General features: G+C 32.9%; 4 protein-coding genes across 6 annotated transcripts; 3 read left to right on the forward strand and 1 right to left on the reverse strand.

Annotated features, from left to right (window-relative positions):
- The first annotated feature begins 1,835 nt into the window (after window positions 1-1,835).
- LOC11438562 (F-box protein At5g39450) lies at window positions 1,836-2,645 on the forward strand. Its single transcript, XM_024773133.1, has 2 exons — window positions 1,836-2,129; window positions 2,235-2,645. The coding sequence occupies exons 1-2, from the start codon at window positions 1,836-1,838 to the stop codon at window positions 2,643-2,645; spliced, it is 705 nt and encodes a 234-aa protein (XP_024628901.1).
- A 1,423-nt stretch (window positions 2,646-4,068) lies between these two features.
- On the forward strand, window positions 4,069-8,786 carry LOC11441000 (glycosylphosphatidylinositol anchor attachment 1 protein). The gene is made up of 6 exons (XM_003630263.4): window positions 4,069-4,351; window positions 4,425-4,516; window positions 4,833-4,911; window positions 6,265-7,123; window positions 7,229-7,362; window positions 7,854-8,786. The coding sequence occupies exons 1-6, from the start codon at window positions 4,257-4,259 to the stop codon at window positions 8,698-8,700; spliced, it is 2,106 nt and encodes a 701-aa protein (XP_003630311.1). The 5' UTR covers window positions 4,069-4,256; the 3' UTR covers window positions 8,701-8,786.
- A 1,897-nt stretch (window positions 8,787-10,683) lies between these two features.
- LOC11429121 (glycosyltransferase BC10) lies at window positions 10,684-16,823 on the forward strand. Of its 3 annotated transcripts, XM_039829328.1 has the most exons (11): window positions 10,687-11,318; window positions 12,349-12,462; window positions 13,321-13,421; window positions 13,914-13,985; window positions 14,285-14,366; window positions 14,486-14,566; window positions 14,838-14,876; window positions 15,104-15,169; window positions 15,387-15,536; window positions 16,038-16,166; window positions 16,555-16,823. In XM_039829328.1, the coding sequence occupies exons 1-11, from the start codon at window positions 11,085-11,087 to the stop codon at window positions 16,576-16,578; spliced, it is 1,092 nt and encodes a 363-aa protein (XP_039685262.1). In that variant the 5' UTR covers window positions 10,687-11,084; the 3' UTR covers window positions 16,579-16,823. The 3 variants fall into 3 exon arrangements, with proteins under 3 accessions (XP_024629580.1, XP_039685263.1, XP_039685262.1); XM_024773812.2 differs by lacking the exon at window positions 15,387-15,536 and having other exon boundaries at window positions 10,684-11,318; XM_039829329.1 differs by lacking the exon at window positions 12,349-12,462 and having other exon boundaries at window positions 10,686-11,318.
- A 3,783-nt stretch (window positions 16,824-20,606) lies between these two features.
- On the reverse strand, window positions 20,607-27,177 carry LOC25502913 (lipase-like PAD4). Its single transcript, XM_013591430.3, has 4 exons — window positions 27,014-27,177; window positions 26,529-26,862; window positions 21,775-22,506; window positions 20,607-21,606 (listed from the first exon to the last, which is right to left on the reverse strand). The coding sequence occupies exons 1-4, from the start codon at window positions 27,034-27,036 to the stop codon at window positions 20,791-20,793; spliced, it is 1,905 nt and encodes a 634-aa protein (XP_013446884.1). The 5' UTR covers window positions 27,037-27,177; the 3' UTR covers window positions 20,607-20,790.
- Between the last annotated feature and the right edge of the window lie 409 nt (window positions 27,178-27,586).

Genomic DNA, 27,586 nt, shown 5'->3' on the forward strand with positions numbered 1-27,586 from the left:
CTTCTTTCATATTCATCCCTCAAAATGAAATTAAAAAAAAAAAAAAACTAGCAGCATATATGGCCAAAATATAGATATACATCCTCCATAAAAGAAGATAATGAAAAACATGTTCATCATCCATTACAACTACATAAAGAAAGACAATTAAAAAATTAAATATAAGAAAAACATACTATATAAAATAAATGAATCAAAGAATACATTTTTTAATTTTTTTTTACATATGCATAAAATAGGAATAAAACAAAAATTAAAGAAAAGATTGTATCAAAGATGAACATGTCTAGTGTGAGTAAAATTAAAAAATAAATAAAAAAGGTGGCTTTTGATCTTTGACAAACACATGATTCGATATTGAAGGAACACACAAAAGATGAATGAAAAAGGTACAAAAGCATAGTAAACAAGCACTTGCAAAAAAAAAAATTATTAAACAAAGGAAGGTAGCAGCATGTGTAAATGAGCAGAAGCACGTATGACCTAAGATGAATACAAAAATATTAACCAAAGAAATGTAAAAAAAGCACAAAAAATGGTTACCTGACAAACGAGGTGCAGCCCCAGTCAATTGAGCAAGTACAACGTGAACAGTATTATGACAAAGTGAGGAAGTGAGAAAACATATTATCTAAAGGATAAAAACGTATTTTTAATTTAGTAATCTGCTGGATTAAAAGTTGTCCCCAACTAAAGTGGTGGACAAAAAAGCGGCTACTTATCCAGTCCTTGGTTATTTATTTTGTGTTGTCCTTTCTTTATTAACAAATCAAACGCGGTACAAATATTTATGTTAGCAAATCAAACGCATAGTGTCACTAAAAGAACTTGCTGAGTGGAGAAAGTATGTTTCATCTTACAAATCACTTTGTCGTTTTCTTTTGAGTGTTAAACCATTGCTTGGTATATGGGTTCAACAGAATCCTGAACTTGGTAATCTTGTTTATGTAATGCCAGGTTTTGTTTCTGTTGTCGCGTGTCGAATAATACCTCAGGAGGTTGTTTCTTTAGGGATCCAAAATTGTTCTATCCTTTGGTCACCTGTGTTTGAAATTGTTTGCGATTTCCATGGTTCTAATATGTTTTTCTTCATGGAAGGGAAGAAGAGGGGATAGATTGTGTTTATCATGGTTCACTCAAGTGTGTTAATAGATTTTGTAATTTATTGTTGCTTGGGGTTGAATCTAGGAAACAAGATAGTGAGGCAATAGTTCCTTTTAGCAAGTTGGGTTTTAGGGATAGAAAAAAATTGCTTGAGCTCACTGCTAGTACTAACCAAGTTAGATTAAGGTTCCTAAATCCTAATTTTCAGAAAGATTTGGTGATGTTGAAGGAAAGAAGAGGATTTCTTAGTAGAATGACTCAAATGTATAAGCTTTGTAGTATTCATATTGAAAATAAAGAAAATTCTCAAGGGGAAGAAATTGGCTCAATGGATTTAGAGGTAGATCAGGTAAGAAAGCATCATGACAATTCAAAAGCTTTCGCTTTTCCTCCAATCAATAAGGATAGTCACACACAATGCATCAAGAGAAAGAGTCTAGGTGGTTATTTTTGGGGTAATTTTAAACATATCCTTGGAAGATCTAGTTCAATTGATGACTGTGTTGTCAATATTGATCATCAACACAACACAACCGCAAGAGCAAGAGGCCATCAAAGATCTAGTACAATTGATGGCAGTGTTGTCAATATTGACCAGCAACGCAACACGATGGCTGGAACAAGAGACGATCGAAGATCTAGTACAGCTGATGGGTAAGAAACGGGGAACAAGATACCATCGAAGATCTAGTACAATCGATGGAAGTGTTAACATTAATCTTCAACACAACATGATCGTAGGAACAAGAGATGATCAAAGATTTCGTGCAATTGATGGGAGTGTTGTCAATATTAATCAGAAACACAACACGACTGCAGGAACTAGAGAGAGTGACATAGGGATTAGTTCAAGCCATGAGATAAAGAATGCAAAGCTTCAAGATTTTCTTAGATCAAGTGACACATTAAGGCTAACATTGAGTGCATTAAATGCAAAATTATCATCTTTTCGAGGTTGGCCGAATATGAACAAAAATTGGTTTGCACTTTACAAGATGCCTTTGCAAGTTCCTAAAGAAGACCAGGTGTATGCTGGTTTATAGGGAGGTACTTTTGGCTGGCCTCATGAAAAACCTTCTCAAAACAAGCTTAAAAAGGCTCTATTCTTTCTTTTGCTCTCTTACTCGGAGTCAAAAGGACAACAACTTCTCATTGGAACAAAAGTATTGGAAGGAACTCGCTACGCCTTGCGTCCTAATGGTTCCGCAATGTTTATAGTGAATATCAACGAGCCTTCATCTGAACCATTTCCTTGGAACACTGATAGGGAATCATTATCGATGAATATCGAACACACTTTTGTGGGAGAAGGTATTGCAGGTGGCTGTGGATTCAAATATCCAGGATTAAAATCTGGTTCCTTCTTTGTGTTTCAAAATGGTGATCTTGCCTTTGTTTGGAAGGAATCAAGAGATGTTTTGACCCTGCAAAGACTTAACTTGCAAGAACTTTTGAAGAAAGGAAGAAGAATACCTTCTCTGCCTCCCATTGACAATTTTTCATATTTAATGAAGTCCTGCTTAAATGTGTTTACAAGCTAAAATGTTTTGTTAGATAGCTTAATAGACATTGCAATTTACGCCTGTTTTTTCTTATGATTACTCTAAGCATCTTGCATGGATGTCAAAGAATTCCAATTATTTAGGATTTGAAACTTTTTGGTCCTATAATTTGGAGTAGTAACAGATATTTTATCAATGTCATACTTTCAGTCTCTCTTTGTAAGTTGCAACTCTCTAGTCTCTAGCTAACTTAAAAGTAAAATTATTTGTAGAAACCAAGTTTTTTTTTTTTAAGAATATGATATGCAAATTGTAACTTAAAATTCAAACAATTATATAACCATGTCACAATTTTTAAGTGTTATGTTATTTATCTATTAATGTTATTTACACTTTCATATATTTTATACATCATATTTAAGTGTTATGTTGGATTGAAAAATTATAATTTTATTTTTATTTTTATTTTTCAATTATTTGTGAAATTATTGTATTTCATTTATCAAATGAAATTTACGCTAAAACACGGTGTGATAAGTGCAAAACAACTAGACATTGCAACAAAACCCATACATGTGGATACTTGCCAGAACCAAGTCTAAATTGACGATTTTTCCCGCTTTGGTTGAGTTTGGGTATGGGTTTTCCCGATCTCAAAACACGGGTACGGGACGGGTAATGAGGATAAAAGTACCCACCCGAACTCATACTCAAACTCGTCCCGAATGTAGTAAATCAATTTATTATCCTTCTGTATAAATAGAAATCCAAATCTTAAATCATTTCACTTACACAATCGATGTCTCGGTCTTTCACACGACACCCACTTGCCCGAGTTATCTCTCTTCTCCTTCTACATCTCACAACCTCGGTCTCTCTCTTCTCCATCACCATAGTCATTGATTGACATCATCTCTTTGTTGGATAATGCATTACAACATTGTGTTCGAGGCTGAAAAATATTTTTTTTATCAATTTTTTTATCCACCACGGAGATGAGGATGGGGGGATACCCAAATTTGCCGGGCTCATCCCCATTGAATATAGATAGGGTAACGAGTAAGTATTTAAGAGCAGAGTATGAGGACGAGGAATGTAAAACACGCCTCCACCTTGTCCCATTGTCATGCTTAAAAATTAAAAACAGCACATGACATTATAACTTATGAAAAAAATGAGTATTTGTCTGTCAATGCACTATAATTTTACACATAGATCTATCCAATAATGTGTTGTGGATTAATTAATAAATAAAAAAACATATGAATTGTCATATTCATTCATTGATTTTGATGTAGCAACACATTATTATATACATTTGATTAAAAAAAAAAAAAAACTTTATTAAATATATGTGTAAAATAATTTTTGCAATATGATAAAATATATTAATTAAACTCAATACATTACAATATAGTTTTGCAAATATAATATATATAATTGGCAAAAACTAGATATATTTCAATAATATTGTATAACATATTTTTGCAAACAATAAACATTATAAAGATGTATTTCGATATATGATTCTATGACGGTTCAACCTTAGATCCATTGTCTTTGAGGAAAGTAAAGATGAAGATTTGGGTGTGTTGTTGAATTGAAAGAAGCTCCAATCTGTGTGAATCTACAAATCGCGAAAACGAAAGAATGGTGGAAAACGACAGCGTAACGGAGAAGAAACCGAGAATTCGTCCAATCGTGCGTTTAGGGTTTTTTCTAATATCTCACAGTAACTATGTCAGGTACTTAGATACACTCTTCATCTGAATCTGAATTTGGAGAATAAGAATAACTGTGTTGGTTGGTTATTTTCAGCTTGCTTTGTTTCTTATCTGGAATCGTTGCTCTTCTTCTCCTTCCTATACTTGCTAACAATACTTACATTTCCGAGAATGCCCTTATGCCTGGTTAGTTACTCAACACCTTATTATGGAAATAACTTTAAATCACCACTTAAGTTAAGTGCTTATTTCAGTAGATAACCTCAAATAAGTGAAGTCAAACTATTTTCATTTAAACTATGTGCTTTTTCCCTAAATTATTATGGAGAGCTAAGAGCTTATGTAAATAAGTTCAAAATTGTTTATGGACATTTAATAATAAATAAGTTGTTTCTATAAACTCTCTTAAAGATATTCACAAATACTTATGCTAGTAGGTAATCTCAAATAAGTCGGTTTAAATATACACTTACTATCTTGATTCAATAATCTGTTTCTGCAGGTTCTGCTAACAGCATGCTCTCTACTCAACATGTTTCCCATGCTAACAAATTCATCAATGACCTCACTCATTCCGACATGTAACCCCTTTTACCTCCATTTTCATCTCTTTCTGCTTTCACTTAACTTGTCTGTTACACTCTTTTTTACTGTCCAAAAAATATAGTTGTTAGTTTCATTTTAGAGTTTTAAGACCATGTATGGTATACCTCTCAACTTGAAACATGGGCCGCTATATTAACGCAACTGCGATTGAGGCTGTATCAGCATGATTCTATGCAATATCAATAATTGTAATCGAGACCATTACTTCCATTGCAATTTAAAAATTTGATATTAGTGTAAACCGGTTTCACACTTACATGATGATAAGTGTAAATCAGCTTTACGCATTTATAATGGGAGTCAACTATTTTGTCACGTGAGTCCACCTTTGTAACTACATCTTGAATTTAACGATATTATGATGATTGGACTTTCATTGGATGTTAGTTTGGACCCTGGAGCTGATTTACACTAAACCTTAAACTTCATTTTATATGTTATGCACACTACCTAATGGGACTTTTGTTCATTTTCTTATATGGACGAGTTTGAATTTACATGGTAGTTTTTTTATTTATTAAAAAGTAATTTTGTAGTTCTTCAGTTGTGAAAACGTCCCTGTGAACTTAGATGTTTGTGGAGAAGTTAAATAAGAGTTTTTGAAAAAAATTTAGATGCAAAAGCTAATTCCAGCTTATACTGGATTGAAACTATTATTTATAAGTCATAGAGATTAGAGGTAGAGTCGCAGATATTATTCGTCTTTGGATAATAGGTACTGTAACAGGTATTGTCTTGATCGGTTTAGTTGGTATTTTCTTTTATGGTTCATATTCCAGATTGGGATCATCCCTGTAGTAATTGGATGAATTAAGTTTTCGAAATGAAAGCATAAGAACTCAACGGGGATCCACTCTTTCTTTGATGAATTTGAGGGGTCCCGTTGAGTTCTTCGTAATCAGAATCTTTTTGTAAAGGACTCAATAGATAACTTTTTGGTATGTTTCATAAAACTCCATTTTTTAGGATTTTTTGAAAAATGAACCGAGTCATAGATTTTTTAGTACTTAATTTTCATAACTGTTTATTGACGAGATTATCCAAACTGGGTGTATAGTCTATATCCACACCTTTTTAATCTTTTTGTGATTTTGATCATACCAGTTGGTATAGCTTTTTATTCTATTATTAGAAGAGAATTCGTACAAATATTAATGCCTTTGTTTTGGCTTTTGAAAATCCCGTTGAAATGGGTAAAAGCTACGAGAAACAAATCTTTTCACCAAAGCTTGTTAATTTTATCTTCATTTTCGATCTTCCTATTTTCTCTCTGCTTGGAAACAAACAGAGTAAAAGAAATTAAACATTTGCTATGTGTTTCAATGCAGTGAAAGTCATAAAACTGTTGCACAATATATGTCAGCCTTGGATGCTGAGGTTACTTATCACAAGTTCTACCCTCAACTGAATCAGTTTCATCCATTGCACTTTTTCACCAGTTCCGATTCAGGTATAATCTCAAAAAACATAAGTTGTTCATCACTTGGAATCAACGTTGCTGGAATCATTAGAGCACCAAGGGGTGATGGCAAGGAAGCTATTGTCTTGGTAACGCCATACAATCCAAAGAAAGTTGGTCCAGGAGAGGCTTTATCTTTGGGCATTGCTTACTCGGTGTTCTCACTTCTTTCACGGGTTACTTGGCTGGCAAAGGATGTCATATGGCTTGTGGCTGATTCACAATATGGAGAATATTCTGCCGTGTCCGCTTGGCTTAGAGAATATCAGGCCCCTGTATTCCATGAAGCTGAAATAGTTAATAGTGAAACATGCAATGACAGTATTGCTATTAGTGAACTTGGACAGAATCCTTATTCTGATAGAAATTCATATGGTGGTTTTAGACGTGCTGGAACTATGGCTGCAGCTCTTGTAATAAAAGTTGACGAGCAAGGTAACCATCATGAAGACAGTCTTAATATCTACCCCGAGGCGTCGAATGGGCAGATGCCAAACCTCGACCTCATCAACATTGTAAATTATTTGGGAGTGCACAAAACAGGTTTCCGGATAAAAGTGAAGAAGATGTTTTCTCTACTTGGCTCCAGGTGGCTTAATACTTTGGGTGGTATATTTGAATCTCTGGGACAAATTGCTCGAAGCTTAAATCCTCAATGGAAATTTGGTATTTCTGCTACTGAGTATGTTGAGGGCGCTGCTACACTGGCAAGTTCAATGTATTCCCAGGTAGTTAACTTTTACTCCATCTAAAGTATATCTATTACATCATATATTATTATTCCCTGTTACCATTTTAATAAACATTCTTTATTTGTATGTCATTCCTCCCAGGGTTTGGGTGTTCCCACTGGTTCTCATGGTGCCTTCCGTGATTATCAAGTTGATGCAATCACTCTGAAAATTTCACCAAAAGATTCTCCTACTAAAATGATCAGGCGTAATGATTTCATTCTCCGTGGTGGAAGGTATGTGTCACTCATCCAAGTGTTATTTGTAACATCTTGGAATAAATGTCTGGCCATCAATGGAAATATTGTAGAAGCTTTGCAATTTTTAACTCCTAAATATGTGTGGTATGATGCCCTGTTTATATTTTCCATTTACTATCAAGAAACTGCACAAAAATTATACGTATCTTGTGCGTGTTTACTAAAGAAAGTGAGAACAGTATGGGTAATTATTTGAAGGCTCAGTTCAGTCTCAGTCGTTAGAGATGAATTATTTTACTTCTACTAGGAAAGCTAGAAACTTTAAAAGGGTATTTTTATAATTGTTAGATTAGAGGACAAAACTTGACACCTTTAACATGACAAATGACAAATGACAAATTTTATTGGGCAGTGTTTTGTATCCCTATTGTTTCTTTTTCCAAGAGGGAGGTGTGATTGTGATGGCAAACTATTACTATCATAACATGTAAAGACTGAACTTATATAAATATCACTTCTTGTTGCAGGTTGATTGAAGGAGTCATTCGCTCAATAAACAACCTTCTGGAAAAGTTCCATCAGTCATTCTTTTTGTACCTCTTGTCATCTTCTAGTAAGTATGTGTCTGTGGGAGTTTACATGATTCCATTTGCGTTACTGGTTGCACCACTTCCGATAGTTGCGGCATCTCTCCATGCTGATGCAAGCAAATCCACTCTGCAATCCACATATTCCTCTGAAGTTGAAGTCAGCCACAAATCTTGGAAATGGCTGAACTCGGCCAGAAAGGTTTTGGTCATTCATTTATGGGGTGCTGTTGTCTCCTTACTCCCATATTTCCTATATCAAATACCTAATTCTACCCCAACAACAAACTTTACTGTGTGGGGTATACTATCAGCTTTTAGTCTCATAATTTTGTACTTCATTTTGGGTTCTCCAATTTTCGAAGCTGCTCCATCTCAACCTGAGAAAGGCGAATGGGCTAGCTTGAAGTCTGTAACAATATCAACCGCTTTCATTGGTTTATCTCTCATGTCAGTCATTAACTTTGCTACAGCTGAAATCGGAGCTTTACTCATTGTCCCGATTTGTCTGATGGCTCGACCGTTGAAGCTTGACGCTCAAGCCAGGAGCTGGAGAGCCTTACTGAGGGCCACTTGTAATCTTGCTTTAGGTTTTATTGCGTTTCCTCCAGTAGCATATTTTTTAGTGAAAGGTGCATTTGAAGATTTTAATGGTACTAATGTTGGTGATTATTGGAACTGGGTGGAATCCCTTTGGACATGGAACAGTGCTACTTACCTCTATGTAGGTATTGTTCACCTACCATGCTGGGCACTTTGCATTCATATTTTATTTCATCCTTGTTGACATGTAATTTTAGTTAGTTGGACAATTAATTTTAATTCTTGATGTTTATGTCCTCTTTAAATCATATTGTTATTTTCTTCACTAAATTCTTTATAGTTTAGACTGCAAATGCTATACGTTGGGCCCTGATCTTGTTTTGGATGACTAGTCTGTAAATTATCCAACATTGAGCCTCAACTCTGGTGTTGTTTAAAATCTGATTTGAAGGTTGAGTCAGTTGAATTGACATGAAGATACGATCGATGATCTCGGCGGCACTGAGTTCGGTAATGATCTTTCTGCTTTCATGATACTGCGTCTGATAATCTGGACAATTGGAGCATCGTGATTCATAATTTGAGAATGGGACAGCATTAGGTCTCTTAACCAAGTAGCCTCAAATATTAGCGATGGCGCACACACTATATACAATACCTTGTTGAGTAATAATTAGCCAACTGTATAGAAAAATGATATATATGCATGGAGAAAAACACGACTCTGTTGTGACAATAAAAAACAGATTTAACCAATATACTGAAAGACATTTATACTATCGTATTTTTTTATACGTATAATATCTTTAGACATTGCTTTATCGTCACATCTTGTAAGACTTAATCGAACGATAACCAACATCTTGAAAACAAAAGCAACAAAATTACTACTTTTTCCCATGTGTAATGTCTTGGTACTTCATAAAATATATCACCAACCGATTTTATTATCAAGCAAAATAAAAAGTCAGTTCATAAAATGTAACAAACAAGCAAGCAAAAAATGTAATTTCCTTAAAAAAAAAACAAAAAGCAAAAAATGTGAACTGTAAATGCTTTCATGCATTTGATCAAAGTAATGAAGCACCGCTAACAAATTGTTCATCATAATCAGTTGGTTACAAACAACCTTCATTAGGTACTCTTCCCCAATCCAACACCAAACTCTTAAGAAGTCAACGTAAGCCTACCATACACAAAAAGCCATGTTACAAGTTCACCAAATCAAAATTAGTAGTTGCCAAGATCTTCATCCTTCTTTAAGCTTACAAAATAAAAATAAATTATCAACAAACAAAAAAAGGACTTCGATGCATTGCAAGAGACTCAATAGACAATAGGGTTGGTCAATTGATCCAAATAACAACGTGCTAGATTTACAAATAATTGATTTCATTTACAAATGAAAAAAAATATATACTCAAATATTTCTTAGTTAGAAATTTTTTATTTAATTTATTATGGAAAAAAAATACTTTCACAAGAGAGATATTATTCTATGATGCTCTACCTCTTTCAAACAAGGTGCTTTAAATGGACACCAAGACAAACTTTTATCCTTTATTATAGTAAACTACATACCATTCAATTAAAATTAAGACTCTTAATTTAAACTTCAATCGTCTGCACATAAAGTTGATTGTAGATGATCCATTTTGTTGTAGAAATATAATTTTAAGTTTTCTGATTGAAATAAATTGTCGAGATTATCTTAATAAATGAAATTGATGTTGATATCTAACCCAATTGATCTTAAATCAATGGTCGAGATCTGTTACAACGTGAAAACATTACAATAGTGAATCTAAATCCAATACCTAGATATTTCATTAAAAATGTTTCACAAAACCATTTTTTCTTTTCTCAAAACTCAAAAAAACACTGTCCGAAAAATCATCATAATCATAATAAGGAAAAATGAAAAATCTAATGGTATTTTAAGACACCTGCTTCACACGCAACCAGACAAAAAAGAAACAGTACAATCTTAACATACACAAAACAAAAAAAAAGTAATGATATTTGAAAAACTTTTTTTCTACAATTTTTTGGACAATCTTATTGTACTCTCTTTTCATTAGTCAAAATCAATGGCGAGAGAAAAAGAAAGAGAGAGAATAAGAAGATAGTGTAAATATGAGAGAGAAAATTATATAAAAATTGTACAAATGGTCATACAAATATCATTTCTCAACCAAAAAAAAAACAACCTTAGTTCCACTCTTAACACTCACTCTACAACCACTTAACACTTTTCTGATATTCTTTTTTCACTTTGAAGTTTCATTTCCAAACAATAGCAAGCAACACTTTCACTTTTTGTAACAGTTCACAAGACACTAGAAACTTTTTGTTCATAGCATCACTTGAAACATGCATTATTTTTCCTTTATATTGCTTTGTGGATAGTATTTGTTAAAGTTTCTTGCTAAATTCTTTATTAGGCTATTGGGTTTGTGACTTTTTGAATTCTGGTTATTGGGTTGGTATGGATCTGTTGGATCTTCTACTTCTCAGTGGTACAAAGTTGAAATGAGTGTTAAAGTTTGGTTTTTTATGAAGTGATTTAGCTTTTGAATTGATTTGAAATGGTGGGTTGGTTTTAGATTCAAAGGGTTAGTGTGGAATATGAAGAAGAAAGTAGTTCAGCAGAAATGGAAGAAGAAGGTTTTTGCTTTGATTTTGGTGGTGGTGCTTTGTTTTGGGAGTTTGTTGTTTATGCAGATGCGGTATACTCATGTTTTGGGGCTTGTTTCATTGCAACATCAACTTGTTTCTCAAGTTCAGAAGCCTAAGATTGCTTTTCTTTTCATTGCAAGGAATAGGCTTCCTTTGGAATTGGTTTGGGATGCATTCTTTAGGGTACACTCTTTTTCTCTTTCAATTATTATTTTGTTTCTATTTGTTTTTTGGAATTTTTTGTGTGTGTGTGGACTTGGTGATTAGTAGGAGGCTTAATTAGAAACTGTAGAGTGCATCAATAGTGCTTAGCTTCAGCTTTAATGATTAATCAAAGCCTATATGTTTCTTTTTCCAGATTCAGAACTTGTAACACTTTGAGCTACCGTTGCATATTTCCCGGTAGTGCGTTGATGTTACCTTTTTTATAGGCAAATGTTCGGGGTTATTTTATTAGGGGGAAATGAAATTTGTTAGTAGAAGGAATCGAACCTAGACCCTCGTTCGTAATATTCCACTAGCATCCCTCCTTCGAGGATGTGTTGATGTTACTTAAATGCTTTGTCGAGAATAGTGAATGGTGTAAATTTAGTAACTTCAATAATATGTTTTAACTCATGATGTGCATTTAGCAATCATTGATTAGTACAGTGTAGGGACAATTCTTTATGGTAAGATAATATGGTCCTTTTAGTCTTTTGCGCTTTTGTATTCTCTGGTGTTCAATACACTTTTACATTGATAAACATAATAGTAGTTTTTACTTTTTGGAGAGCTTGTCTATGGAGTTCTATCAGTGGGAAATATTGATTCCTTTTAAATACACAGTTATGTCCTTTGGGGATGAACTAGAATCTAGAAACATGCTTGATTGAGTATTTAAGTGGATTGGTTCTTCCCTCTTGATAGCTAGCTTTTAAGAGAGGGTTTCCCAAGTGCTTTGATACTTATCATCCTCTTCTTTGGAATAATGATTTTGATAAGAGCAATTTTACCTCGCTTGTCATAACAACATTTCTAATAATCAACGCAAGCTTCCATAACTTATTGACCATGTGTTAAGAGACTCACCTTTGGCTAAAGTATTGTGGAAGTGTTCATAATAGATGTGTAGTTGTTGATTCTCATTAATGTTTGCAATTTCATAGAATGCTAGTTGTGAAATTGTTGAGGTGCAGTAATGGTTACAGAAAAAATTATAATGCATTTTCAGGGAGGCGATAACAATTTCTCGATTTTCGTTCATCCTAGACCAGGGTTTGTGTTGAATGAGGCAACAACTAGATCATCATATTTTTTGAATCGTCAAGTTAATGATAGCATACAGGTTCCTCTTCTCTCTTTGTTTGAAACATAATTTGTTTTTTGTTATCAACCATGTCCATTTGCTATCTTATGTGTTGGAATCAATAAGCTGTTATAGTTGACTAGGTAGAGGAGGACCTAGAAAAACTATAAAGAGAAACTATTAGGAAAGATCTAGAGATTAATGAGTTGGATAGAAATAAGAAACTATTTGGTAGAAGATTATGGCGTCGTTTGATCCATGTGGCCAACCCCACTTAGTGGGATAAAGCTTGGTTTTTGTTGTTGTTGTAGTTGTAGTTGACTTAGGCCTGTTTGAATCGACTTATTTGAACTTATCTACTGCCATAAACGCTTGTGAGATTGAATGAGAGAACTTAGGAAAACAGCTTAAGATCTGTCCCTAAGCGCTCATCAGCTTATTTTCATAAGCTCTTCTGGATAATTTATGGAAATAGCTGATAGCCTATATGAAAGAAGTTTGACTTTATTTGATCTTGTGCTATAAAAATAGTTTAAACATAAGCAATGCTTAGTTAATCTGTTTATCCAAACAGGGGTTTAATGTTACATTCCTTTCCTTGGATTCAAGTGTGCTCCAACTATGAAGTTCTATAGTCTAATTTTATCGTATGTGTTTATTTATCACATGTAAAACACTGCTAATATAGTTTATTTTGACTCAAACACAGTTAATATAGTTACTTATTGAAATAATATCATTTTATCGGCTGATCTCTATCTTACTCTCATCTATGAATTATTTGCTTATACCATGTTTAAGATGTCAGAAAAAAAAATGTTTCAATTTACTAAACTGTAATATGATTTTGTTATGTTTATACCTTCATGATATTTAGTCAACATGATCTTTTTGCAGATAGATTGGGGTGAAGCAAGCATGATAGAGGCCGAGCGCATTTTACTTAGACATGCTCTTGATGATCCTCTAAATGACCGCTTTGTTTTCCTCTCAGATAGGTGAGGGTATAATTTTGTTAACAACCATAAACTTCAATCATTATATAAGTACACTCCACTTACTATAGGACTCTTCATGGTTTCGTTCAGGAAGGAGAACCGAACTGAATTGTTCATAAAGTTTGGTAAAATTGAACCAAACCACTAATAGTTTGCCCCGAACCGAACCAAGCTGATGTGTAGGTTCAGTGTACCGGTTATGTGGTTTTGTACCAAACTAAATTTTTTTGAACCAAATGATTCTTTGTGAGGACTGTTGGAAAAAAAACGAAAAACCGAACCAAATCGAATATTAGAACTGTTTTGAAAAAACAGAAAACTGAGCTGGACCGTGAAACAAAACCGATAACTAGCGTTCAGTTTTTTATTTTTTCAACAGTTCTACTTACCATACCTTGCTTAATTATATGGTAGAAGAAAAATGATAACTGATGTTTCTCAAGTTTTGAGCTAGCACCTTACTATATTTCAGTTGATTGATTTTCTTTTCAGCTGTATACCTTTATACAACTTCAGCTACACATATGACTACATCATGTCAACACCAACTAGTTTTGTCGATAGGTGAGTTAATATACAATCTTGCCTTACGCTCTCTAGCTCATTTCAACAAAGATCCATATATATACGACATTAATCTTGACACATTTCAATAACGTATCAGATGATTTTTAGATATATGTAAAAATTTACAAAGATGATCTATGTTATATAAACTTCCAATCCCAACAATTAGTTTTGTTAAATACATGTTGAGTAAAATGTCGTTGAAGTTACTTGTTATCTTTTATTTATGCATTTGTAGTTATTTATTCATTTACAACAATATAATTGTTATGAATTTATCATTAAAATATATACAGCTTCGCTGACACAAAAGGAGGTCGTTACAATCCAAAAATGGATCCAGTTATTCCAGTCTATAACTGGAGAAAAGGATCTCAGGTAAAAAAATCTAATGTAATGCGTCGTTTACTATAAGTTCATTCTAAATCTTAAAATACAACACGTTTATTGCCAAAGATTACCATCTTATACCTATCTTTTTATGAATTCTTCTGCAGTGGGCTGTTCTGACCAGGAAGCATGCCAAGGTTGTAGTGGAGGACGATACTGTCTTTCCAATGTTTCAAAAATTTTGCAAGGTACTTCCTCCTTCTTATATTATGTGTCTCAATTGGAACATGCACATATCTTACGAAAATGATTAATGATACGAATTTTCAATGCAATATCCTTTTGCTTCATTTATTATTTGTCCGTCATATACTCTCATGGTTTTCACAAAACCTATGCCATTAAATGTTATAAAACCCAATCTTTCTTCCATTTAGTATTTTTTTAACCATACATTTGTGCTTGTCTCTTTTATGCCGACGGCGATAATCTCATTCTACTTTTCATCTCTAAATGCAGAAAAAGCCGCTACCCGAATTTTGGAGGGATCAAGTCATTGTAAGTGCTCTATGTAGTATCTACAACCAAAATTATATAATAATTTCTTTATTTTTTAACATTAGCTTCAATTAGTCACTTTTCTTAATAAAATCATAAATTCTGCTCAGAAAAATGTCTGATTCAATATTTTATTCTGAATTGGTACATGATGTCAATTAGGTTCCTAGGAATTATATGAACACATGAAGTAACGATTTTTTAATACATCTCCTTTCTTCGCGCAGCCTGCTGACACGTCTAAGATCCACAACTGTATACCAGATGAACACTATGTTCAAACATTGTTGGCTGTAAGAATCTCTTTTCCTTTCATTGCATTTTTTTCAAGTTGAATATAAAAACATCTTTTGAAAAAAAGACAGTTGAAGAAATCGAAGAAAATACATTGCATCTATTTTAAACTTTATGATGTTGTTTGTTTAATTTTACAAATATTTTAACGCGATCACCCTCGTTTTCTTTTAATTTTTTTTTTTTTACTATTTGTGTTTTTCTTCCCAAATCTAGCAAAAAGACCTCGAAAAAGAACTTACACGAAGATCAGTGACACATACTGCATGGGATATTTCCAACTCCAGAGATCGTGAGCGCCGTGGATGGCATCCAGTGACTTATAAGTTCTCAGATGCTACTCCGATGCTTATTAAATTTATAAAGGTTTAACATGTACTGCACTACCACTGCAAAATCACTTTCTTGAATCAACTTTCATTCTGTGATAATAATAGGGTTATCATAATAGGAAGCTGGAGACATTATAGAATATTTTAATAATTAACATTTTGTTAGAAAGGTACTTGATAATGATAGGAATCATCCTAAAGATGAATTCAAACAATTAATAATACACCTACTACATATCAGCATATATAAACTAATAAAAGCAAGGTATGAGATTTTGGTTATTATAGCTAAGAAAATTCCTTGATACTCGTCCTAATAAAATCTGAATCATAATTTTGATTTCCATCAGTGAACTAATGAAAGATACGTTAAAAAGAGCATTTAGCGTAGCAGAAATTTAAACAAATTGTTATTGCTATGTAATAAGTTGTTTAGTACAAAGTATTGTTAAATAGCGGTTATAGTATAAAGTTCATGTATTCCACTTTGATGAAAGAAAATATGTATAAGTTTGATGATTTTTTTTGTGTGTAGGAAATAGATAATATTTATTACGAGACTGAATACCGAAGAGAATGGTGTACAAGCAAGGGTAAACCGTCCACTTGCTTCCTTTTTGCAAGAAAGTTTACTAGGACTGCTGCTTTGAGGCTTCTTAACATGGTAAGTTCATATATCATGGGGTTTTCTTGATGAATGATTGTTAGCTTTCAAATATTTTTACGGTAAACTGGATCATTTTTTAGTTTCTTCGATTTGATTGGTTTATTTCAGTTTATCGACTGACATAAACACCTTTAGAGTGTTTGAAAGAGCTTATGAATAAAGCTTGTGATATGTCAATAATCTGTTTTCAGCTTATTTTCATAAGCTTGCCAAGATAGCCTGTGAAACACAGTTTGACTTTATTTTATCTTTTGTTATAGAAATAGTTTATACATAGCCACTTATATGATAAGCACTTATGCTATAAATGCTTAATTAAGTTATTTATGGAAACAAGGTCTCTCTGCCGAGATTGTTACTTATTTTCTGATTCTCTGTTGGACAGTCTGTTTTGGGAGATTTCAGTTAAAAGAAGAAAATGCTTATTGCCAGTGACTGATACAAGCAGAGTAGAACATGTACTTAGTAAAGAAATAAGATGGAGAAAAGAGAATAAAGCAAAAGCAGTTGAAGATTATTGACTGCTACACTGATATGTATATTGAATTGAATTGTATTGTATTGTACATTTAGACAGTTAAAATGAGTGCTTGTGTATTGTGATGTATATGTTCTAATTTTTTATTTTATTTTTCAGAATAATTTTGACAACAATCTTGCAAGACAGTCCCTCATTATAAAAAATAATAGTTGAATGAAAATATACCAGCATAAACAATGTCTCACTCACAACATGAATTACTTGGGCTATGTTTGGTTCAAATGAGGTGATGTGCTTGGTTAAATTTGTTTTTTTTACACAAAAATTATTATTTCACATAAGATTGATAATTTCTATATCTCCACACCTGCCCCCTCTATGCTTTTGTTTTGTGATATATATAAATATATGGTTAAACTTGAACAAAAATAAAGACAATGCATTAAAACACTTCGCAAAATTAGTGAAAATGAGGCAGACTTGATTTTTTTTTTTTTTTTATATATATAATTTGTCTAAGAAATGAGGCAAGAATTATAATTTGTTTAAGAAATGAAATGTTACAAAATTCTATGCAATTGTTTAATAAAAAAAAAAACATCAGTTATTTGATAGATATTTTTTTGAAGGCTCAATTATTTGATAGATAATAGATACGTAAATATAATGAGAGTTAAAATTTACAATATTTTTTTTCTAACTAACATATATAATATTCATATCAGATGATATATGTGACTCAGGATTCATATATATTTAATAGATTCAAAATTCATATTTAATACTTTATTTTATTTTTTTGACAAGTTTTTTTTTATGCATACAATTTTTGTTTTGACAAGTTAATAGTTTAGTTTATTTATGGTCAGGGTACCCTTGTCTTCACAATGTGAAAAAAGAGTGGCGTACATTTCAAAACTCAATATTTGCACGCAACAGGTTTTGTCCCATTTCTTACGTTGCATTGGACACAAAGTGACAGATGGATGCATGTGCAATCTTTTACCTTCAATTATTCAATTTTGAGACAGTGACTACTTCACTTGACTTGACTCCACCTCCACTTCACTTTTTTATTACATCCAACTTTCATTTTCTGCAACAAAACGCGTTACAGCACAGCATGTTCCAATCCTCAAATGTCTGCAATATCATACATTAAATAACTCCTAGGTATGTGTATATTTTTAGAATAAACAAACACACTAATACTCATAGTTCTTTTTTTTTTTATTTTATTTTTTATCAATAAGTTTTATTAGATCCATTATGTTGTCACCCTGCCCTTATCCTCTTGATTCAAGTCCGCTTATTCATCTACCAGATGATGTGTTTGCCACAGTTTCAAGGTACCTAATTCCCAGAGAAGTTTTCAATCTTAGTCTATGCTGCAAGAGTCTCTATGCTCTTGCATCTTCTGAGAAAGTTTGGCTTACTCAATGTGATATTATAGATATAGTGTCACTCAAAGACCTTGTTGAGTGGAGAGTGTGTGTTTCATCTTACAAAGCACTTTGTCGTTTTCTTTTGAGTGTTAAGTCATTGCTTGGTATATGGGTTCAACAGAATCCTGAACTTGGTAATCTTGTTTATGTAATGCCAGGTTTTGTTTCTATTGTAGCGTGTCGAGTAATTCCTCAGGAAGTTGTTTCTTTAGGGATCAAAGATTGTTCTATCCTTTGGTCACCTGTGTTCGAAATTGTTTGCGATTTCGATGGCTCTAATATGTTTTTTCTTCATGGAAGGGAAGAAGAGGGGATAGATTGTGTTTATCATGGTTCACTCAAGTGTGTTAATAGATTTTGCAATTTATTGTTGCTTGAGGTTGAATCTAGGAAACAAGATAATAATGAGGTAATGATTCCTTTTAGGAAGTTGGGTTTTAGGGATAGGAAAAAGTTGCTTGAGATCACTACTAGCCAAGTCAGAATAGAGGTTCCTAATATGGGAACTGGACGATTGTTTCCTAGATCAAGAGATGATTCTGTAAATTTTCAGAAAGATTTGGTGCTTTTGAAGGAAAGAAGAGCATTCCTTGTTCAAATGACTCAAATGTATAAGCTTGGTTGTATTCAAATTGAAAACAAGGAAAATTCTCAAGGGGAAGTTTGTTCAATGGAATTAGAGGTTGATGAGGTAAGAAAGAGTCATGACTATTCAAAAGCTCTCTCTTTTCCTCCAAGCAATAAGGATAATCACACACAATGCATCAAGAGAAAAAGTCTTGGTGGTTATTTTTGGGGTGGCTTTAAACATATCCTTGGAAGATCTAGTTTAGTTGATGGCTGTGCTGTTAATACTGATCAACAACACAACGCAACCACAGGAGCAAGAAACCATCGAAGATCTAGTTCAATCGATGGCAGTGTTGCCAATATTGATCAGCAACGCAACATGATGGCAGGAAAAAGAGACGATCAAAGATCTGGTACAACCGATGGCATTGTTGTCAATATTGATCAGAAACACGGAACAAGTTACCATCGAAGATCTAGTACAATTGATGGAAGTATTAACAATATTGATCAGCAACATAAAATGATCGCAGGAACAAGAGATGATCGAAAATCTGGTGCAATTGATGGGAGAGTTGTCAATATTGATCAGCAACACAACACAACCGCAGGAACTGGAGAGAATTACATCGGGATTAGTTCAAACCATGAGATAAAGAATGCAAAGCTTCAAGACTTTCTTAGATCAAGTGACACGTTAATGCTAACATTGAGTGCATTAAATGCAAAATTATCATCTTTTCGAGGTTGGCCGAATATGAACAAAAATTGGTTTGCACTATACAAGATGCCTTTGCAAGTTCCTAAAGAAGACCAAGTATATGCTGGTTTATGGGGAGGTACTCTTGGATGGCCTCCTGAAAAATCTTCTCAAAACAAGCCTGAAAAGGCTCTATTCTTTCTTTTGCTCTCGTATTGGGAGTCGAAAGGACAACAGCTTCTCATTGGAACAAAAATATTGGAAGGCGCTCGCTATGCATTACATCCTAATGGTTCAGCAATGTTTATAGTGAATATCAATGAGCCTTCTTCTGATCCGTTTCCTTGGGAAACTGATAGGGACTCATTTCCAATGAATATCCAACATGCTTTTGCGGGAGAAGGTATTGCAAGGGGTTATGGTTTCAAATATCCAGGAGCAAAATCTGGTTCCCTCTTTGTACTTCAAAATGGTGATCTTGCCTTTGTTTGGAAGGAATCAAGAGATGTTTTGACCCTGCAAAGACTTAACTTGCAAGAACTTTTGAAGAAAGGAAGAAGGATACCTTCTCTGCCTCCTATTGACAATTTTTCATATTTGATGAAGTCTTGCTTAAATGTGTTTACAAGCTAAAATGTTTTTTTGTCAGATAGCTTACTAGATATCACAATTTGAGCCTGTTTTTTCTTATGATTACTCGAAGCATCTTGCATGGAAATTACAATTACAATGATTTATGAATTCATTATACGAATCAATTCCAGTTATTTAGGACTTTTTGGTATTATAGTTTGGGGGAGTAACAGATATCTACTAGACTCTTGTGTCTCTTGTAAGTGTCACTCTTCTAATTTGCAGCTACAATAAAATTATTTGCACAAAGTAGTTTTTTTTCTAGTTATTTTACTAGTGTGTATGATTGTTAAGCTTAAAAGAAACACAGTTTATTCATGACTCCGATAGAACAAGTTAGAAAGGCTTTCATGACGAGAACTGTAAGCTTCTCTTTTTAGAAAAGAAATGATTGTGATAATGTCCTGCCTGTGAAAAATGGATACATTTTAAGTAGATCATTTTTATATTAGTTGAAATGTTTCCACCCTGTTATTGCTTAGTGTGTGTTTGGTTTCCCGTTTGCACGATGCGTTTTTGCCGTGATTTTCAGAAGCTCCAAATACTAGCTTCTTTGCTAACGTGGTTTTTTGCCGTGATTTCCATCGAACACTGTTTTGCAAACGCTGTATTAAACAAACACTTAATATAATTAATGACAACGCCCTTAAGGCCTTAACACACAAAGGAAACTTGCATTTATAAAGGCATAACTCATAAATCATAACTAAAATGAGTTATTTAGCAGAAGGAGCATTTTTTTTTATATATACAATGCTCACAATAAGTTGCTTATTGAATCCAAATTAAGTACTAAGGAACAACTTCCCCGTCAAGGAATCGTCCAAACTGTTGAGGAAACCTCTGCACATTTGCTCTCAATTGTCTAAACTCTTTTAAATCTTCCACCCATGTACTGTAACTTGAATTCCTAGCCAGAACATCAATAGACACCTCCTTATTTTGAATCAACTCGATGGCATATTGCTCGAAGTTTTCAATTTTCCCCCACAATGTATCCAACTTGTTAGAGTCGCTTTCACTTCTCATACCATTCAACCAATCCCTTGCTTCTTCAACTTTAGCCCAGAAACATGAATCTTGTGTTGAACTTGCAAATGTGCTTCTCTCTTTATTTTCTTCCCCAGTAGTAACTTCTCTATTCTTCCACCACCTATCAAAAATCTCATACCTTCTCGCTCTACCATGTTCTATGTAATGACCCTTTTCCATATGCTTCCCTTGCTTATAATAGTCAGCTATATCAAGTGGTTCAGCCAAAAGCTTATAGAATTGTGAAGCGCAGACCCATTTGGCTCTTTGGTCAAAGTCATGTGGTAGCTCATTTTTTTCAAACATATCAATCACGCTGTCCCAGAATCTAGCGAGTTTGTAACGGATCTTGTTGACTTCCATGTGTACTTTGGCAGATCCTCTTGTTTTGAATGTGTCATAGTATCCCATTTGATCATCTTGTTTATCACACCTACTTTTGTACAATTCTATTTGGGCTCTGAAAGGTACAACCTTGGCTAAGGATAACGGTAGGTTTGCAGCTTTTAGAGCTGGTGATAGACCGATTCTCCTTGCCGACTTCAAACATTCTTTGGCTGGTATCACTGCAGATTCCTGTTGGTTACATCATACAGTAATTTGTTCAGTGAAAAATTGCCTTCTTATAATTGAAGCTAAGGTCTTGTTTAAGCGTTTATAGCATAAATAATGAAACTTTCTTATTTGAAGCAAAATCTTTTTTTTTTTAAATATAGAAAAAAGTGCAGTCAAAATAATAATTACCTGATTTGCTAAACCAGAAGATTGGATGGCCAATTCAAGCCCTGCCTCATAGCTTGAGTTAGGAATGTTCCCAAGCATAATGTTTTTCTTATTCAACATTTCCAAAGACAACCTATTAACTAACTCTCCATACTTCAAATGTTCCTCAATACTACTAGTTGGAGAACCAGTTGAAAGCATCAAATGCATCATCTTAATAATTGTGTGTGGACTGTCCACACATAAAGCACCTTCTTCTGAAACAAACAAATAGTTTCCAAAAGGATGAAACAAAATTGGCACTGAAGCTTCAGCTGCTTCACCATTTTGTGTTGCAGTTTCCAAAGAATCCAATACAGCAGTGAACAACTCAGCTTTTTCTTTCTCAGAAACTTGAGCTGCAAGCTTTCCAAATTCTGGTGAAGTCATGGAGAAGTGCCAAAACTGAAGCAGGAAATTTAGCTGAGAAGTGTGGGGTGTAATAGGTGCAAATAGAAATCTTGGCATTATGTCATGTTTTGATACTACATGACAAAAATTTCCACCCCATTTTTCTCTGGAAATAGCTTGGGAAAATGATTTGTTACCAAGTAATGGTGAACCAAAAGTGATGCACATTACTGGTAACGAGGAAGAGATGGAATTGATGTAAGAAAGAAGCCAAAGAGTGCATAGAGAGGCTATAGCTCCTCCAATGGAATGGCCAGTGATCACAAGTGATTTTGCGTCTGTATTTTCTAAAATACCCAGCACCTGAAATGGTAACATAAATTTTCACTAGTTAGTTATTAATAATATTCTAGGTTATTATTAACATTCTATTTCTAGTAAACAAAAAATAAATAGCCTTTTCAAGATTTTAACATGAAAAATTAGTGGTCACAAATTAATTTTGTATATAATTATTCGTCCTCGTTGTTAGAACCTAGTGGTTTGACCGTGATAACGTTTTATGTGAAATTTTAGGTTTGGACTCAGGTCGCCACATTCCCGCTCTTTCGAGTGTGTTTATTTGAGTATGTGTTGGCTAATAGTTAATAGCAAAATTAAAAAGTGATTTTAAAAATACAAAATTAATTTAAAATGTTTGGATGTTATGAAGTAGAATTATTTCTCACTCCAAAGTATATTTTAATTTAAAGGTGAGATCCTACCGTATATCTTATTTTTTAACTCCTTTTTATATATATATTTAAATATACATCATATATCATATTATGATCAATCAACTTTAACTAAAAACAATTTAAAAAAATAATTGATTCAAAATGAATTCTCGGTCACCTAAAGCCAAACACCCTTTGTAGTTTGTATGGTTGATGTATGTATACGGGGGAGAAAAGTTGATAAAGTGGTAAAGGGGTGTTAAAAAGATGAGTAATGATATTTGTATAATCGACAACTTTTGTGACAATCCTTATTTTCTCGTTTTTTATTGGTTAAAAATAATAGAGATAGAGAAAAGGGAAGAGAGAGGATCAGAACACGATCGAGTACGAGAGATAATTGTCCAAAAATTATCATAAATAGTTGTTTAAATATCTCCATATATAGGGTAAATTGTGCAAATGATCATACCATGTCCAAGTCTTATGTTTGCTTCTCAATTATTTGTGTTCATTTTGCTGAGACTGAGATGCGTCATTGTGTGTGTCATGTGTGACACGACTCAGTTTTGTATTCATGCTCTTGAACCATTGAATATAAGGACTAATTTTTCTTTTTTTTTGAGAGAAAATATATAAGAACTATTATTATCCTATCCCCAACTTTGTCTTAACCTGGTGTGAACATTGAACAAGGTTTATCTTTAACGTGATGTGAGTCATGTGGTAATAATTGTAGCATATTTGATTATTTTTTTTGTAAGGTCATCAAAAAAGATACTATTAAGGGTCACCTGAAAACTATTTATCATATCACAAAATATTGTCATTTCAAATCCCTATCAGGTGGGACAAAAGACAATCTTTATGAATTATATGACCCCCTTTCACACGCACTCGATGACGATAATGCCCCTCAGTCAACTAGTGCTGGTCAATGGCCATCACTCTAGTATAGTAATATATTTTGGTATTCAAATTTAATTTTTCATTCTAAAAGTTAATTCCACTCCCATCTTTGTTTGTGGCATTATATCATTTTTTTTTTTTTTGAAGGATCTTCGATTATCTTAATATCTACTTGATGGAAGCAACTGCTATCATTTTGATAATGGAGTCTAGGACCCTTTCAATGTGCCCAACGGCATGTTTTATGCACTAATCAAGGTGGCTAATTGATTGTTAGCACTTTTGTGGAAAGAAAACAAATGGAATTTTGATTGGGGTCCATGTTCACACTGCTAATATATTAGTATTTGCTTTCGTACGCCATAGAAATTTATTTATTATGAAATAGTAAAACGGATGAGTTTATCTAATTATATTTAGTATTATTATTATTTTATTATTTTATAATAACACTAGTGACTATTTTACAACCATCTTTAAAAGGACTTAAACTTCATCTCAAAAGTTATAATGTGAAACTTTTACCATTAAATTTCAACCTCATATAGGTTTAATTTGCTACTCTATAAAATAAACATAAAGGACAACTTAAAGGCATTGGATTTTAGTTGAGCTAATGGACTTGTTTGTTATGTATTGGTTGTGTCATGATGGAGTTTGCCGACATTCAGAGGATTTTGCAAAAATATAAAACATTATACTTAAGGTGGTCCAGATGGGGATTCTATTGTACTAGCATATAAGCATATAACATTAAAATAAAGGTTTTGCTAACTTGTGTCTTAAGAGAATAAGATAAGAAATTAAATGTAAAAATTTAATTTTGGAAATTTAACTTGTGTCTTAAAAGCTTAAAAACTTATCATTTCAATGCAACATTTATTTTTTAATTCTATTTTTAAATCCTTAGCTTATGCCTTTAGGACATAAGTTAGCATTTTTCTTAAAATAATGTATTATCTAAAGATAGTTTCATTCCCTAAAAAAGAAAGATAGTTTCATGACATTTTAATGAACCGGATCAGGGTCGTATTGATGGAAAATGTATGTAGTTATAAAGAAATAGGAATTATGTTACACCTCACTAATGGACAATCTCTACTCACTTACTTTAGTTCTGATTTACAAGCTTTGGCTTAATTGTACAAATTTTATCTTGTCTCAATTTTGTTAAAAGAAATAGCGGGGTAACTTGTTACTCGTTTATCTTTTATTCATGCATAATTTTTAAATATATTCCATGATAGATTAATTCATAAATTATTTGATGTTGAACAGCAGAAGATTTGTTTAGGATACATAATATTGGTAGTGAAAATTTCTTTCTTTAAACTTAACTTCCAAATTAGAACATTATTCATCTACTTATTTCCTTTAATTTTCTTCACCTGATCTCCATAATTTGACATGTTCGTGCACCAAAGCTGATAAAAAAGTGTAACAGTGAAAGGGAATGGATCATGGAGATGGTGTTATAATAGAAAATATTAACAAATGTTTCTGAGTCATTGGTTAAAAAAACAAATATAATAAAATAAAATTTAAACTTGTGTAATCAAACTATTAAAAACAAAAAAGAAATGATATTTTCAATAGAAATTTTTAGCTTTTTGTTTCTTTGACTATTGCCCCTATCCTAACTGTAATAGTTAACATGGCCTAAAATTTACTTTCATGTTTTGTCCATTAGTGGTCTCTTTTATCAATTATTAAGTACCAAAGTAGCACGCACGCCTCACTAACAACATCGCCGTCTCAAGCATATGAGAGAATATTCCAAAAAAAATATCCAAGAAAAAAATACAAATGGAGTAATGACGATGTATATTTCTTATCTTAGAGAAATTTTAATATCGTCACATGATCAAAGAAAAAGTGTTTGGTCACACGCATAAAAAAAATATTTTTTTAATAATAAGAAAGAAATTGATAAAAAAAGATGATTGAATATTTTGAGGAGAATCTTTTTATGTATGTATGTTCAAATATTATTGATTTGGTCTTGTGACCATGGAAGAATATCTCTGTGTGTTAACTCTCCTATACCGGATAAAAGTGTACATTTAGAATTCAGAGTTCAACTCTCCCATTCCTAATATAAAAAAAAAAAAAAAAAAAAGATACTTAGAATTTGAAGTTCGATCGATAAATAAGTTAATTTTTTCCAAAAATGATTCGTCTTTAAGCGGAGTTGGTTAACCACTTAAGTTAATTTACTTGATTAAATTAGTTTACATTTGTTTATCACTATTTCCTCTATCTCCTACTTAAACATTAATTGCACTTGAGTTCAGTTAAGTTTATGTAAGGTAATATACATTTAGGATCATTTTATCCTATATTTTAGTTTTCAAACAATGGATATCCTTGCATTTGTACAGTAATACACGATTTAAAATTTAAAATGTCCAATCTTTGATTCCAATGTCACCAATAATTTGAGTGTGTGAATTCAGGACAAAGCACGTAAAAACAGGCCAGCATGTACACATAACGAATGCAAGACAAAAAAATAATTTGCAAAATTAATACGAAAAACAAAATGACAAACAACAACCTAATTCAGAAAGAAAATTGAACTTATATTAAGAGAAGAGGATTTATATATAATATATAGATATAGATATGTGTATAAACAAATTAAATATGAACTGAATTTTTTATTTTTTTACAAAATTAAATATGAATTGTTGAAATGTGAAAACACAAACACGTCCTCCATATAATATAAAATGAAGAAAAAAAAAGAAATAAACAAACCTGGTTTTGGATTGAGTTGAAAAGGGAAGAAAAGAGATTCAACATCCCGGAGTGAACCTTCACCGGCTCCTCCTCTTCCTTATTCCGACGCGTCGAAAACAACGGCACTCCACCAATACTTTCCAAAGGCTCCAACGTTCTCCAACTCGGATCGGATCCCCCGCCGGCCATTTGAAAGCCGGAGAAAGCTACATACACGACGTTGCCAACACGCTCCACCACAAAACTGCGGAAGTTGACAGCGGAGGCGTTGACCTTGCTACACAACCTCCATGACTCCGGCAACAGTGGCGTAGAAATCAAGAACCTGGCCAGCATCTCACTGCTCTCAAACCTGACACGTGAAAAAACAACATCGTTTCATAAATTTCAACAAACAACAACAACAACCTTAGAGTTTTCGTGGAAATTGAGGTTTTGATTATTCTATTATGTTTTGTTTGAAAATTAGTTAGTGAGTGGAAATGAAAAGAGTGAGTACTTACGGTGAAGTTTCGTTTGCAGCCATGGAATGAAAAATAAAAATGGTTTTAATTTTCTAATTTTGTTTCTTAAATTGGGGTCTTTGTCTTGTGGAGAAGAAGAATGAGTAAGGTTTCAAGTTTCAACTTTGAATGAGCAACTTGAGTTGAATCTTCTTTGGCCTTTGAATTGGATCATCACTATATATATATATAATAATATGAGTTATGACCTTTTATGCGCGTTCTTTTTGTTTTTTAGATTAATTTTCACTCACTATCGCCATACAATATTTCTAATATTTTACCACGTTAATCAATTACAAACTATTTTTTTTTACTAAATTATAGTCTCCTTGAAACAAATTGCTTACATGGTGCCGATATTAAAATTTTTGATACATGCATTATGATACTTTTTTAAAATGTCCATCATGATTTCTAATCAAATAGTATTTGTTAGTTAGACTTAACTCAACTCGATTGAAAGTAGTGATATTGTTAGGTTGAATATCTTCACTCGAGTTTAAACATAAGACTTTACAGTTGTGCGTGAGTTTCATATGGTACTTGTTACTTCGTCTACAAATTAAATAT

This window comes from Medicago truncatula, chromosome 8, assembly GCF_003473485.1.
Source record: "Medicago truncatula cultivar Jemalong A17 chromosome 8, MtrunA17r5.0-ANR, whole genome shotgun sequence".
Lineage (NCBI taxonomy): Eukaryota > Viridiplantae > Streptophyta > Magnoliopsida > Fabales > Fabaceae > Medicago > Medicago truncatula.

Coding starts and splice junctions, on each gene's coding strand:
- LOC11438562 (XM_024773133.1), top strand. CDS start 1,836: ATGATCGTAGGAACAAGAGATGATCAAAGATTTCGTGCAATTGATGGG. Junction 2,130..2,234: donor AAGTTCCTAAAGAAGACCAG/GTGTATGCTGGT, acceptor TCTTACTCGGAG/TCAAAAGGACAACAACTTCT.
- LOC11441000 (XM_003630263.4), top strand. CDS start 4,257: ATGGTGGAAAACGACAGCGTAACGGAGAAGAAACCGAGAATTCGTCCA. Junction 4,912..6,264: donor GACCTCACTCATTCCGACAT/GTAACCCCTTTT, acceptor GTTTCAATGCAG/TGAAAGTCATAAAACTGTTG. Junction 7,124..7,228: donor CAAGTTCAATGTATTCCCAG/GTAGTTAACTTT, acceptor CATTCCTCCCAG/GGTTTGGGTGTTCCCACTGG.
- LOC11429121 (XM_039829328.1), top strand. CDS start 11,085: ATGAAGAAGAAAGTAGTTCAGCAGAAATGGAAGAAGAAGGTTTTTGCT. Junction 14,877..15,103: donor TTTGGAGGGATCAAGTCATT/GTAAGTGCTCTA, acceptor TTCTTCGCGCAG/CCTGCTGACACGTCTAAGAT. Junction 16,167..16,554: donor CTTTGAGGCTTCTTAACATG/GTAAGTTCATAT, acceptor TCTGTTGGACAG/TCTGTTTTGGGAGATTTCAG.
- LOC25502913 (XM_013591430.3), bottom strand. CDS start 27,036: ATGGCTGCAAACGAAACTTCACC. Junction 22,507..26,528: donor TCAACTCAATCCAAAACCAG/GTTTGTTTATTT, acceptor TTACCATTTCAG/GTGCTGGGTATTTTAGAAAA. Junction 21,607..21,774: donor CTTCTGGTTTAGCAAATCAG/GTAATTATTATT, acceptor TGTAACCAACAG/GAATCTGCAGTGATACCAGC.